This window comes from Rhipicephalus microplus, chromosome 10 (genome assembly GCF_043290135.1).
Source record: "Rhipicephalus microplus isolate Deutch F79 chromosome 10, USDA_Rmic, whole genome shotgun sequence".
Classification (NCBI taxonomy): domain Eukaryota; kingdom Metazoa; phylum Arthropoda; class Arachnida; order Ixodida; family Ixodidae; genus Rhipicephalus; species Rhipicephalus microplus.
The window spans coordinates 83,387,794-83,402,704 of NC_134709.1; the positions used below are offsets into that span (position 1 = coordinate 83,387,794).

Genomic DNA, 14,911 nt, shown 5'->3' on the forward strand with positions numbered 1-14,911 from the left:
AACCTACACTGTGCCTACTTCGCCTCCGTATTTCGTGAAAGAGGTGACCGAGCTTGCTATTGGCGTGACCGAGCTTGTTGCGGTCTTGCAGAGCAAAACGAACCCACCAACGCCGCTGGCGTCGGTGGTTTTTCTGCTCTTCGTGCATTACAAGACAGCCACTTGCCAGCAAAGTAAGCAGTACTGTCATTTCTTGCTTCTTGTGTACGAGAATCGTCGAAGTACACACCACCGGATAGCGTAGTGGCGTTTGCGAGCCGTGACAACAACCGGGTGACAGCGCATCCATCCCGCGTTCGCCCCGCAGTAGATGGCATATTCGGCGGCGCGGGGCGCGTCCAGTGCGAACGACGCTGCGTTTCGGCGGCAGGGGAATCTCGGTCGCTGTAGAAAGCGGATGTTTCAGTGTGAACTAGGCATAAGCGCTCCCCTTTGTCCCTTTCTTTGTCCCGTCTCGCATATTTTAGGCGTTACGTCATTAATTAGCTCGACCCATGCGCTACTACGCATGCTACTCATGGTTCCCTCTAGTGGGGAGTAATTTTTTTCAGTCACGCAACGGTGGCTGCGAAATCTCTGAACCAATCAGACGAGAAGGAACGAGACGTTAACTTATTTCGCGGAGCCTTAGCGATGCAAGCAGACGTGAATTATGTGTGTCAGCGGTCATAAGTCACACGGATACTTAGAAGTAAAAAAAAAAGTGTAAATTTTACCAAGGGCTCGTTTTTCTTAGTTACGCATATTATTAGTAAGAACAGATAGTGATGCCAGCGAAAGTGTCGGGGACGTTATTAGAAGTATTTGTAATGTAAGTGTGAAGAACGAAAAGTGGACGAACAAATAACTTGCCCCGGGCAGGATCCGATGCTCTGCCACCACGCCCGATCCACCACGCCGGCCATCCCTCCGTTTACTCTGTAGAGTAGTACATGAGTGCATTTAACCGTGGGTCTGTCAGGGAGTGCCGCCAGTAGCCATTACGGCTAGTGTGGAACACTCTTGGGATGTAAAAAACAACGCGAAAATAAAGACCAATGACTGAAGCCGAGACAACAAGGCGCTGGACTCGAAACTAAAATTTATTGGAATCCCAAGCCCGAACTGGCCCGACTTTCGCTTGGACTGTGGAACACTCTTTGTTTTGCTCGTAGGGAAAACAGAAGCCTAGAGAAGCCTCCCGCGTGGGGAGCTATAGGATCCCCGAGGCGCAGTGCTCGCATCAGTTCGGCACACAAGTGAAGCGCCAAACTTGACGAACGCGCCTTCGTATGCAACGATCTCCCTAACCATGACGCTCCCCATCTTTCCCTTATATCGCCATACATATAAAGGTGTTCCTTCTCAAGAGTTGGAAATCAGCGCTACATCGCTTTTTTCGTAAGGGAGTTTTAGAATAACGTTTGCAGATGTTGCGGGCGTTGCTTTAATTGCGGGCGCCATGTATTAGCTCAAGAATTGCGTTTGCTCCCTCCCCCTAGGGAAAAGTCTAGGGACTTCCGCCCCGACCGCAAAAGCAAATGCACGGAGCTACACACAGCACTTCGCGGGCCGGCATCACCACACGCTATTTCGAATTTTCAGCGGAAGGGCCACGGACGCCGACTCGCGTTACGACGCATGCGCAGTGGCAGCGACCGCACCGCAAGGGCTGGCGGTGCGCTATTCTAAAACTGCCGATAGTCTTGCAATTCTCGCCTGAACCCTATAAAGCCGATGCAGTACAACCGCCATCGGCAACAACAGATCCGCGTAAAGTACTACGCATTGAATATTTGAAAGCACTACGCCGTGCTTTGAAACATTCCAATCATACGTTCATCTCTAGTCATTATCCTCATTTTCAGCCTTCCCCACCTTCTCCAGTGCAGGGAAGCAAACCAGGTTTTCGAAAACTATTTTCGGTCCTTATCCAACCACATTCTGCAATGTGGCACTGTGGGTATTACGGACCAAATGTAACTACCACATTTTCTCACGTACTAGCAGCGCTAGCTGCCCCGGATAGCCAATAGTGGTTTGCGTTTGCTCATGTCTATGTCCGAGCCGTATGACTACACCAGACGGTTAAGCTAGTTAAACTCCCTGCCTCTCTTTCACGCACAAAAAAATGGCAGTGGCTTACTCAGCTATGCCAGGATATACGTAGCGTTAGCAAAGGTTCAGCTGATTAATCTTAGCTGTCCAGATATCATGCTTACAGCTGTTCCAATGACATACACACGGTATACGTATTATGTGGCACATGTATATTTATTTTGCCGGGCAACTACTTCGGGATCCGATGAGTTAAGCTTCTCCGCTCTACTGCACCGTTGAGCAGCATTTGCACTCTCTTTCTACATGGCTATACCACAGTGGCAAACGCCAGTCAGAGGCGCTAGCTATCAAGCGGCTCCAGCGCAGTGTCAGATGGCGACTGCACAGGGAAGGCGCGCGCGTCGGCGTCCATATGTCTACCAAGGCTATGACGCCGCTCCTCTGGAAAGCGCACACCAGCGGCGGCGAGTCGCGCGCGGCCGCGGCCGAGTGCGAGGGAGGTGCCCGCTCCGGTGCATGACACCACTGACAGTCTGCGCAGCGTATCGAATTACGCGCACACCGGCGGCTACTGCGGAGTATCATTGCGCATGCGCAGACCAGTGCCACGCGAAATTGGCTCAGCGAGGCCAGTGTAGCTAACGCTACAAAAAGATACAAACTATAACCATGAAATTCCGAGCGTACGCGCAGGTCACACCTATTTTCACGCGTTCCAAGGCGAGACACGGAAGACGTCATAAAGAGGATCGACGACGCATGCGCGCCGCGTGTGCCCGTTCCGTCGCTCGATCTGGGCATGCGCCGCTGTTCAGGTATGGTCGCCGAAAAGCGCCGACAACGTACGCAACCCGAGAGCGGCAAAATAAGAAGAGGGTCGCAAGAACACGCGGAAAACCGGGCGCCCGTTCGGTGAAAACCATCACGGCGTAACTAGACCAGGACCAAGTGGCAACGCTGTAGCGTTACGTTGTGCGGCGGGGACGAGGACAGCCGCGTTGCGTGGTGCTTTGTTTGCTTTTGGGAAATAGAAAAAAAAAACTCGCACGGTATGGAACCATCTCCCCCTCTCCAACAGCCCAAAATAGCCAGCAGCGATGACAACTCCAATCGCTTCACCGGTACACTCAAGCCCCAAAGTAAAAGCAAACGAATGCGTAACAAATGCGTAAACGTTCCTGTATGTGTTAGTGCGCGCGTTCCAGGCACTAACGCTTACACCTGCTCTCAAGGTCGCCATTCACGCCCACACACACGCTCCTTCGAGTCATCTGTGTGAATTTTAAGCTCGGACGTTCAAGAGGCGCAGCGTCATAGCCACCCAAAATTCCCGCCCACTCGCAATATGCTGCTTCCGTTAACGTTCACACAGTCCATGGTCTACATCTGCGTCCGCACACTAACACTCGGCCGTTGACGGTCAGACGCGTTGCCTCACGCTCACCGGTACTCACATTTGCTCTCTCTTTAAACGCTTCTCTGTGTTCATGCTTTAGGTTCCGCCGTTCACTCACTTGCCTTACAGGTGCCGACATTCACGTCCTCGAGTCACCGAGCTATCGTGATTCGCCTCCACACACACTGTCCCACAAACACGCGCTCAATGATCTTGACCTGCGTCCGCACTCATGGCTCGGCCATTGGTGCCAACATTCCTTTACCTCATAGTCAATGACTTGATTCACGTTCGCACGCTATCCCTAGCATACAACTGATCTCAGGCGTGTCCTCGCTGCGAAGAGGTATACCTTTCACACGCACAGTCCTACGAACACGAGCTCGATTACCTTGATCTGAGTCTACATTCTATTACCTCACATTCACCAACTTCATTCGCGTTCACACAGTCCCTCGCATACAATTGATCTTATTTGCTTCCTCACTTTAGGCTCGGGCATTCACTACCATTCCCTTATAGTTGTCCACATTGACGTCCTCGCGAGGCGAAGCAATCTTAATTTGCCATCACACACAGTCCCACGAACACGCGCTCAATGATCTTGATCTGCGTCCACATTCATGGTTCGGCAGTGGGTGTTCACATTCAACGACTTCATTCGCGTTCCCACACTGTCCCTCGCATACAACTGATCTGATTTGCGTCCTCACTTCAGGTTCGGGCGTTCACTCACATTCCCTTACAGTTCCCAACATTCGCGTCCTCGCGATGCCAAACAATCTTCATTTGCCTTTACACACAGTCCCACGAACACGCACTCAATGACCTTCTTCCGCGTCCACAATCATGGTTTGGCCGTGGGCGTTCACATTCCGTTACCTCACATTCAACGACTTCTTTCGCGTTCCCACACTGTCCCTCACACAAAAGTGATCTTATTTGCATCATCACTTCAGGTTCGGGCATTCACTCACATTCCCTTACAGTTGCCAACATTCGCGTCCTCGCAATGCCAAGCAATCTTCATTTGCCTTTACACACAGTCACACTAACACCCGCTTAATGACCTTCATCTGCATCTACAATCATGGTTTGGCCGTGGCCATTCACATTCCATTACCTCGCATTCAACGACTTCGTTCGCATTCACACACTGTCCCTCACGTACAGCTGATCCTTTTCAGCGTCCTCGCTTTAGGCTCGGAAGTTCACGCACATTGCCCAACTATCGCAGACATTCCCGCGACTGAGTTGCTTTTATTCGCCTTTCCACACACAGTCCCACAAACTTATGCTCAATAATCTTGACCTGCATCCGCACCCAAGGCTTGGCCGTATGCATTCGCATTCCGTCACCTCACATTCACCGACTTCATTCGCGCTCGCACACAGTCCTTCGCATACAATTGATCTTATGCGTGTCCTCGCTCCACCGAGCAATCTCAATTTGCCTTCACACACACTGTCCCACGGACACACGCTCAATGACCTCGATCTGCGTCTGCACTCATGATGGCGTTCACATTCCAGTGCCTCACATTCACCTACTTCATTCATTCGCGTTCATACTGGATGATTGATTGATATGTGGGGTTTAACGTCCCAAAACCACTATATGATTATGAGAGACGCCGTAGTGGAGGGCTCCGGAAATTTAGACCACCTGGGGTTCTTTAACGTGCACCCAAATCTGAGCACACGGGCCTACAACATTTCTGCCTCCATCGGAAATGCAGCCGCCGCAGCCGGGATTCGAACCCGCGCCCTGCGGGTCAGCAGCCGAGTACCTTAGCCACTAGACCACCGCGGCGGGGCGTTCATACTGGATGTCCCTCACACTAAAGGAACTTCATCTAGTCCAGGATAAGGCTCAGGCGTTCACCGAAAGTGACCTACACTTGCCAATATTCGCATCCTTGCGCACTGAGCTACAATTTTAATTCACCTTCACATACAGCCAATGGAACTCGCGCTCGATGATCTGCGCCTGTACTCGCAACTGGGCCATTGGCATTTCTGTTACCTTCAGAAGGTCTTCTGCAGCTGTACGAGGCATCGTTTGTGGGCTATATACAGTACGCATCGTTTGTGGGCTATATACAGTACAGCTCACGTGTGCTTTCCAGCATGTGTGCAACGTGCTTTCGTACCTTGGAGAGCATTCAGACACGAGCACTGAGGACATGCCTAGGCCTGCCACGGTGCACGTCAACCTCTGGCATTATAGAGCAGTCCCACACCTACCCTATACACATTTCCAAGTCCTGTGAGCCTCTTCAGGTGTACCGTCATCTGCTGCCCTGACATGCACAGCACCTGTTGTCTTCACTAAAGCAGACCGACCAGGCTGTAACCATTCACCATGCCTCGATACGCGCAGACATATGATCCCTTCAGACTTAGCACCCTCCGTAATCTCCGAAGTGTCTCCATGGACATTGACTAAACCACTCGTGTGTCTTTACATACATGAAATTTGGAATGAGTCGCACGTTCCTAATGTTGCCCCCAAGTGACTCGCCTTGGCATATTGGGCTGACCGGTACATCGACTCTGTGCACATCTACACCGATGGATCCATAACTTCGTCCACCTCAGCTGCAGCCTGCGTGATCCCTCAATTCGGAATTTCCCGGCAGTACAAATTATATCACAGGTCATCTTCGACAGCTGCGGAACTTGCTGCTATACAGGACGCTATACAATTTGTGAAAGGCCAAGCACCGCGTAAATGAACAATTCTGATTGATACAAAGTCAGTGCTTCAGGCAATAAACTCTTGCTCAAGAAGCGGCCAATATTACGAATTAGCATTAGTAATAGTCCAAGCATTCGACCTACCTCATAGAAGTGGGCATTTGATTAACTCCAGTGGGTTTCTGGACACTGTGGCTTGGTTGGTAACGAACTAAACGAACTAGCAGATAGGCTGATAGCAAAGCAAGAGCGGCATTATACAACGGCCCATGAACGTCAAAGTACCATACTCCCAAAGTGACATCAAAATATTGTTGAGATCGCTCATGCGTGAATGCACAGCCACTTATTGGTGGCAACCACATCATCGGAACAAGCGTCTGCGAGAAACCAACCCCGATATGACTTTTCGCCTTCACTCTAAAATCGGCCGACGACATGCTAGTGTGCTGCACCGGATTCGCCTGGGCGTTGCCTTCACTCGACACTACACCCACGTAATCAGGCGTGCGGACCGCTCGAATTGTGGGCACTGCCAAGTGCACGAAACTTTAGCCCATATATTTTGTGCCTGCCTATTATACGTGACGCAAAGGAAGGTGCTAACTTCAACGTTGGCAAGCATCAGACGAACATCACTTTGTGAAAGCTACATTTTATCAGCAATGTGCAACCAACCAAACAGTGTCAAAACTGCCAAAAAGCCTTTTTCAGACGTTATCAAAAGCACTGGAGTGGATACTAAGCTGTAGGGTACTATGCAAAATGGCTACTGTACATATGCACCACCCTCTCCTGTCCACATCATCTTTCATCCCTCTTTCATTCCTTCTCCCCTTATCACCTGTGTAGAGTAGCAGGCTAGAGCGCACTAGCTCAGGTTGACCTTTTTGCCTTTCAATAAATTCTCACACTCTCTCACAGTCACCAACACGTCTCATCTGCACTGACGTGACAGCAGAAATGGATTTCTCTGGTTAAACTCAACGTCAGTCAAGATGTCTTTGTCAGCATCGTCAGTGCTGTCCATGACTTGTATTTATAAGCTTGCAGATGAGCTGAAGTTAGCGAGAGTTATTAGCTTGTCTAAAAACTCTCACCATTTGCAATTAACTCTCACCATTTGCAATTCACCAGGTTAACAGAGATGCATATGCGAGCAAACAACACAAAGTGATTGCAGTTGTAACTGAGTGTGCTCTATGCTACTTCAACAGGAAATAGGCGGCAGCAGGATGCCACAAACATGCTTCTTTACAAATTGTACTTTTTCCAGCAGAGAATGCTCATGAAGCACACATCTAGAAAGCAGTTGTTTGAAAGAGCATTGAAGGACGTTGCTACCAGTGCTTGGTGACCCCACTTTAACCTTTGACATCTTTGCTCGGATATGCAGCGGGCACTAATGCATTGAGACCTGCGTTGAGCTGCTTCAGCAAGGGTATTGCCCACAAAAGGAATCAACAGCCAGTTAACATACAGTATGTAAATGCTGCTGCTCACACCAGGATGACAAGGCATGTCCTCTCTAATGGCTGATCCACTAAGACGGTAAAAAAAAAGCTTATGAGCCATTACATTCTGCGAAGAAGGATGGCAAGCGAAGCCGCGTAGTAGACCGATTTATTTATTATTTATGCATTTATATATTTTACTGTAGCGTATGCTCATTTTTAGCACCTCGATTTGCACAGGCTAGAACTGCAGCACACAGGTTATTAGTATATGCATTTATTCAGATGTTCATTAACTCATGCAATTATCTCATTACTAAAATAATCTATTAGTTAGCACCAATTTCAAGTCAACCCTTAGTGAGTAGTTGGGTTTGGCAATTTATGTGGTGAATATCGGTGAGGGCTTTCCCGTTTAGCAGGTAATTTTTGACTAGGATTCCCATAGCTGCAACAGGCCCATATTTCTTAAAACCCTCAGGCTCGCAGTCGCATCAACCACCCAGTTCGCCAACCGCTGTCTTAGCTTCATCCGGGAGGTGTTGGTCCCTTCGGCTAAATTTGAAGGTATAGGCCATTCAGGAAAATGACCACGGCTGTTTTCTGCAGAGTTACATCATCATCATTAGTCTGAATACGCCCGCAGCAGGGCTGTAGGCTCTCTCCTGTGTTCGCAATCGACCCTGTCGTGTGCTTTCTGCTGCCACATTATAACCACAAACTTTTTAATCTCATCAGCCCACTTAACTTTTTGTACCCTCCTCGCATGCTTGCCTTCTCTAGGGATTCAGTGAGTTACCCTTAATGACCAGTGATTATTCTTCCTATGCACTACATGGCCAGCCCAGCTTCATTTCTTCTTATTAATTTCAACTATGATATCTTTAACGCCAGTTTGTTCCTTGACCCACTCTGCTCTCTTCTTGTCTCTTAAAGTTACATCTATCATTTTTCTTTTTATCGCTCACAGCGCCGTCGTCTATTTAGGCTGAACCCCCTTTGTAAGCCTCCAGGTTCCTGCACTGTAGGCAAATACTGCCAAGATGCAGCTGTTATATACCTTCCTCTTGAGGGTTAGTGGCAGACTACCATTCATGATTTGAGAATGCTCGCCAAATGTGCTCTACATCATTCGTATTCTTTTAGTTACTTATCTCATGGTTTGGCTCCGCAGTTACTACGTGTCCTAAGTAGACGTATTTCTTTACAACTTCCGGTGTATTTCCACGTATCACAAAGCGCTGTTTTCTGCTAAGACTGTCGCACATTACTTTCGTTATACACATATAAATCTTCAGCACTACTCTTCTGCTTTCCTTGTCCAGTTCAGTGATCATGAGCTGTAATTCGTCTCCCGAGTTACTCATAAAATCAATTTCCCGAGCGTATAACAGGTTACTAAGATAATCTCCATTAACTATTATTCATAACTCTTCCCTATCTAGGGTTCTGAAAACTTCCTGTAAACATGCGGTGAATAGCATTGGAGAGGTTGTGCCTCCCTGCCTTACACCCTTCTTTATTGGGATTCTGTAGCTTTCTTTATGAAGGACTATAGTGGCTGTGGATCCACTGTAGATTTCTTCCTGCCAGTATGTTTATTTAGGGTTCATACATGTCCCGATTCCATAGCGCTTGCATCACTGCTGATATCTCAACCGTGTCAAATGCCTTGTCGTAACCTATTAAGGCTATACATAGGGGGTTGGTTGTATTTCGCGCATTTCTCCATCACTTGATTAATAGTATGTATGAATATGGCCAACTGTGGAGTAGCCTGTACGGAAACCTCTTGGTCCTTTGGTTGATTTAACTCTAATGTCTTAATTAAATTTGATATTACTATTGTAAATATCACGTAGAGCACGGAGAGTAAGCTGATTTGCCTGTAATTTTTTAAATCCTTGATGTCCCCTTTCTAATAAATTAAGATGATGTTGAGATTCTTCCAATATTCTGGTACCCTTCCCACAGAGAGAAACTTCGTATACAAGGTGACCAGTTTTTCTAACGCAATGTCTCCGCCATCTTTCAACAGGTCTGTTATATTATCCTCACCAGCGGCTTTGCACCTGTGCATTCCTTCTAGGGCTTTCGTTACTTCCCCTGTTACTACTGGTAGGATTTTGAATTCTTCTGGACTATTATTGCTTTTCACGATAAGATCCTGGTTGTTTTGGCTTCTGTAGAGCTCTCTGTAGAACTCCTCTGCTAACTCGACTATCCTATCCATATTGGCTATGACATTTCCTTCCTTGTTCCTTAATTCATACAACCCGATTTTTGCCTATGCACAAGTTTGCCTTTGCAGATTATAGACTTCTCTTTTTACAACTGGGTCGATTCTCTCTATGTTATACTTTCTCATGTCGGCTACCTTATGCCTATTGATTAACCTCGAAAGTTCCAACAGCTCTATTTTGTCTGTAGCATTTGAAGCTTTGATGGTTCGTTGTCTCTTAATGAGATTTTTCATCTCCTGGGATAGCCCGCCGGTGTCCTGTCTAATTACTATCCCTCCAACTTATGCAGCTCCACTGTAAAAGCCTAAAATGTAGGGGGCACTTACCACCACCATGAATGCAGAAACCCAGGAGGTTCCCCTAGCGTTATATTCTTCTCCCATCGAATCTGCAAAACGTTAAGAAAAAATAGGGTGTCAGAGACCACTAAATAAGCAGCTGGTCCAGGGCAAATCAATAAATGTTTACATGTTCACGAAGGGAAAAGAAAAAAAATGCCTCAACTGCATGGAAAGCACAGCACAATCACAGTGAAAGATTAAAAACTGAAAACAGTATTACAAACTGAATGGAGTGAGTAAGGAACAGGATGATGAAGAGCAACAGTTGCTGTTTATTTCAGAATAAAGCAGGGGTGTACAGCACCATAGAAATTTTTTTAAGAATCAAACAGCTCCAATTGATTCAGTGGTTGAAATGAATAGCTGTTATTTAAAACACTCAATATGCATCAAATCAGCAATAGAGTAAGAATACCACAAAAATCAGAAGGAGGAATTTTTATTTTTCTAATTTCTCATTTTGTATGGACATTACAAATGTATCATAACCCAAGGTTATATACCACTGTGGCCTCTGTAGCGTTCTTAGGGATATGCTGCTACCTATAAATAATCATGTGACAAGGACATCCACATGGTATCACTCTATTATACACTTAATCAACATGAAAAATTCAGGCCTACTACAAAACACGCTCACGAACTGAGACATTACAATAATTTGCCACAATAAAAGAAACTTGTATGCAGAGCTGCAACAGCGCAACATCACAACGGCATAAGAAAAAAGAAAGGAAAGGCACGGGTCCACAAGTATCAATTTGCCAAGGATAAACTGCTTGTGTTCACCTGTGTTTCCAACAAGCAAGGTACAATGCCTACCTACTGAAGCACACATGCCAACAAGTGTAACACATAGTAACAAGGCAGCAGTCACTACCTGCCAACATGACACGGTAAAGGTACAGGAAAATGGATAGAAAGAGCACATGTTTGAAGTTTGCCCTTGGGCCATTTTGTGGGACAAATAAGCCCTTCACAGACATCTCGTTTTTCGAAGAAACACAAGCGGCAACCAACTTGCAAGAGCGACCACTGAGCAGCAATGAGTTTCTTTTTTCTTTTCATGATGATGTTTATCCGACTATGCCGCACTTGCTTGCGCCTACTTGAGGAAGCTCACTAAACAAAAAAAAAGTAGCGCTCCGAAATCCTTCGTGTGTTGAGGTAGCAGGTCAACAAGAACCAAAAAGCGAAATGCATATAATTGTCGGGGCTGCTTCCTTGAAATCTGACAAAGCGCCAATGAAGTATAAAAATTTGCCCATAATCGCTAACTTTAGGAAAAAATCTGAACAGGTATTGGTGTCTACACCTTGATGAATAACTCATTGTTCTGGGGGCACTCGACCTTCATTCATTCAAGCAACACAAGCATCCAGGACGCACATTACTGGGACTGTAATTTAAGCGTGCCACCAGGAAGCTTTGAGGTGTAAAGGAGCACAGTCAGCATGCAGCGCAGCATGTGCGCAGCAAAGGTGTTTGTTGCAAAGAGGAAAACATAACAAACAAAAAACGCCAGCACGAAGAAGCATAGGCCAGCTGCCGCACAGCTGCCCGCATATCAAATGTGACGCAGATGGCTTCAACACGATACAATGGAATGCTGCTCAACACAGCTGTGGCATTTGGGCACATGCCTACAGCAGACTCAAATGGCTCGAGTTGCTTTTCGAACAAGGCCGCGAGACTCGCTCGAGGCCGAACTGACGGCGGGCCCACGTGTCAGTGTAGTGTCTAGACTGCAAATGTGTTTACGGGTACTCAAGAGCGATTTCCACAGCAATGTCCCAGTAACGTATGAGAAGAGTTTAATGTGTACTATCAGACAAGCCGATATCAGCAACTCGTCAAAGTGCAGTGTGACAAAGTTGATTCATCACAATTGCCGGGTAATTGACCACCATCACTCAGTCGTAACAAATCACAGACAGCGTAACGAACGAAAGACGGGCACACGGACTGGCGTAAAGTAGTGTACGCACTTTAAGTATCTCCTAATGCAGCGTACTATACCAACAAACTGAGAGCTAATTCAAAGAAAACAAATATTATAGATTATCATTATACGTAACCTCGAAGGACCAGGAGTTTCATTTACTAAGACACAAAAAGGGGTAAAGAATACCAATACTAACTAGACCAATCATATCAGACAGTTGTTCCACTTAGACAAAAATTCTGTTTTAACAGATTTGCATTGAGTGACTTAATAATACATGGGTTTTTAGCTCCCAAAACCAAGATATGATAAAGAAAGACGCCGTAGTGGAGGGCTCCGTAAATTTTGGCCATGTGGTGTTCTTTAAGGTGCAATGACATCGCACGGTGCGCAGGCCTCTACCATTCACCGCCATCGTTTGCGACTGCCATGGCCGGGATCGAACCCACGACTTTTAAGTAAGCAACTGAGCACTGTAGCCACCGTTCTTCCGCCAAGGCGTACTCTGTTCAGTGAGAGTCAACCGTATGTATGTTTGCCTAGCTGGTCACCGGCCTAAAAAATAACTCTCCCAGCTGCGCTTGCTGCTGAAAAGATTTCCAACTTTATGTGTGTATTAACGTGGCCTGCACAAGCACTTTACAGATGAGTCGATAGAATGAGCATGCCGCTGACCTTCACAATGCACTCCGAAATTTTCATCACATAAAACGATGAATCGTAGGTCTGTTTTACTATCAACCAAAAGTCCGTGCTTTAGGAGATGGAAGTTCATCTATCCTGCAAGCCTAAGTTCCTGGAACAACAAAAGTTAGGCCTAGCCTCAATATGAGGCTTAGAGAAAATATAACCAACTTGAGGTGAGTAGTGGTGACATTGTGTAGTTTTCACAACGCTTGCCCGTGACATCTAACTTAAATTAGACATGGGTCACTCAACAGGCCGGTAAATACATGTTTCAATCCTCCACTGCTTACTTGCCAGTCCTGCAGATTGACAACTGAATGGATAGATACAGCAAGAACAGCAGTGATAGAGGCATGCGTGGAGGAAGTACTCGGTCTATAAAATTCAAAATACCTAGACAAGTCTGCCCTCAACTCAATCTTCGCAGTGTCATGACTCCCATGTCTCTTACCCGCCCACATAAATGCCCTGCCGCCAATGAGAGTTGGAGCCAAATGCACCAACAGCAAGGGTGATGAGACAACTATGTGCTGAGGGATCGATGTAAAGGGCTTTTACTCCTTGAACTACGCTCTACGAGCATACCGCCCAGCTGATGCCAATGGTCCTCGAAGGGGAAAACGAGCTTCAGCGTACTGGCAAATGCTTATGTACGCTTTCGTTTGCACAGATGCTACTAGGAAAAATGCTGCCAGCAGCACCCTTACCCTGTTTTTGTAGTTGTAATGCTTCCTTTATTAATGCAATAGCATTATACAGCTCATTTTACAGAAATAACGATGTTGGCGTCAGTGTCGGTGTCGTCCATTGTGAGAGAAATATCAAGGTTGTCCATGACCAAAAAATTGAGCAAGATGGAAATAAAAATAATACAAACTTTCCATTCAAGTAACAATCAAACTGAGGCTTTCTGCGTGACAAGCATATGCTCGATCAGAGAGCCACACCGTTGTTTTAAATGCTTTTGGGTTCTTTATAGCTACATCAACAGCAGATTCCAGGCAAGAATGAATTGCTTTGCATTCAGAATTATATAAATTCTGGAACTATCAGAAAGCTACAGACGCATAATAAGTAAAGATACCATACAATCTTCAACATCAAAACTACGATTAGCCCTGATGTTTGGATTAGAAGTTATGGTAAACAACAATTACAATTTTTCCACACACACAGACAAATATTTTTCTGTATTGGAACCACGACCGTTCAAGTGCAACTAAAGCTTATCGCATAACTACAGTTCCACAGTTATAAACCTGAAAGCAATGCAAATGTCCATCGCCTAGAGCCTTGTTCCTGTTAACCACCGAGTCAATAAAACACTGTATTCACACATTATTTATACTGCTCATGTTTGGGACATGCCAAGTGCACTTTACGATGTGCATGAACCAGAAACCGGGCCCCTTACTGAAATGACTGGCAAAAGAAGAGTACAACCACAATACACAGCACTCTCAAAAGTTGCACTCATTAATCTTATTACAATGTCTGATTGGGAGGACCAGAGGCAACGGTGCTCAGCTGCTGGCCTGAAGTTTGCGGGCTCGATCCCGGCTCCGCCGGTCGCATTTCGTCGTCGGCGAAATGGTATAAATGTACTGTGTTATGTCAGCGCACGTTAGAGAACTTCAGATGGCCGAAATTTACAGAGTCCTCCACAATGGCGTCTCTCATAATCGTATTATGGTTTTGGGACTTCCGACTAGATATTATTATCTTATTACAATGCATATGCAGCCGAGCAAGCTTCTGTACATCATGTTAGGCATACATACACGCAGTTAACAGTGCACTAACACAACGAAACAACCCGTCTTTTGAGAACGGGCACGACGTATCGGCACATGCAAACACGGCGTGGCTGGATGACGATGCAAGCAGCAATCCACAGTAGGTGTACTTCATCAAGCAATGGCTTGCAGGTGGCAATACCGATTTCACGGCCAATACCCAACTTAAAAGGCCGAACTTAAATTCAACAATGTTTCAATATAACAAAATAGACCACTCACTTTTTTTATCGAGGTTTTACTGTACTTTGTTTCTCTGGCGCAAGGCCACCCCACGAATATTAAAAGGAATGATCTTACTACCAAAAT

At 46.3% G+C, this 14,911-nt stretch overlaps 1 protein-coding gene across 18 annotated transcripts in view; it reads right to left on the reverse strand.

The window, feature by feature from the left end:
* Ssdp (Sequence-specific single-stranded DNA-binding protein) overlaps window positions 1-14,911 on the reverse strand; it is a 108,291-nt gene that overhangs the window by 77,276 nt on the left and 16,104 nt on the right. For all 18 annotated transcript variants that reach the window (XM_037432204.2, XM_037432203.2, XM_037432206.2 and 15 more), the window contains exon 3: window positions 10,160-10,221. In XM_037432204.2, the coding sequence (XP_037288101.1) occupies window positions 10,160-10,221 (62 nt within the window). The remainder of the gene's footprint in view (window positions 1-10,159; window positions 10,222-14,911) is intronic.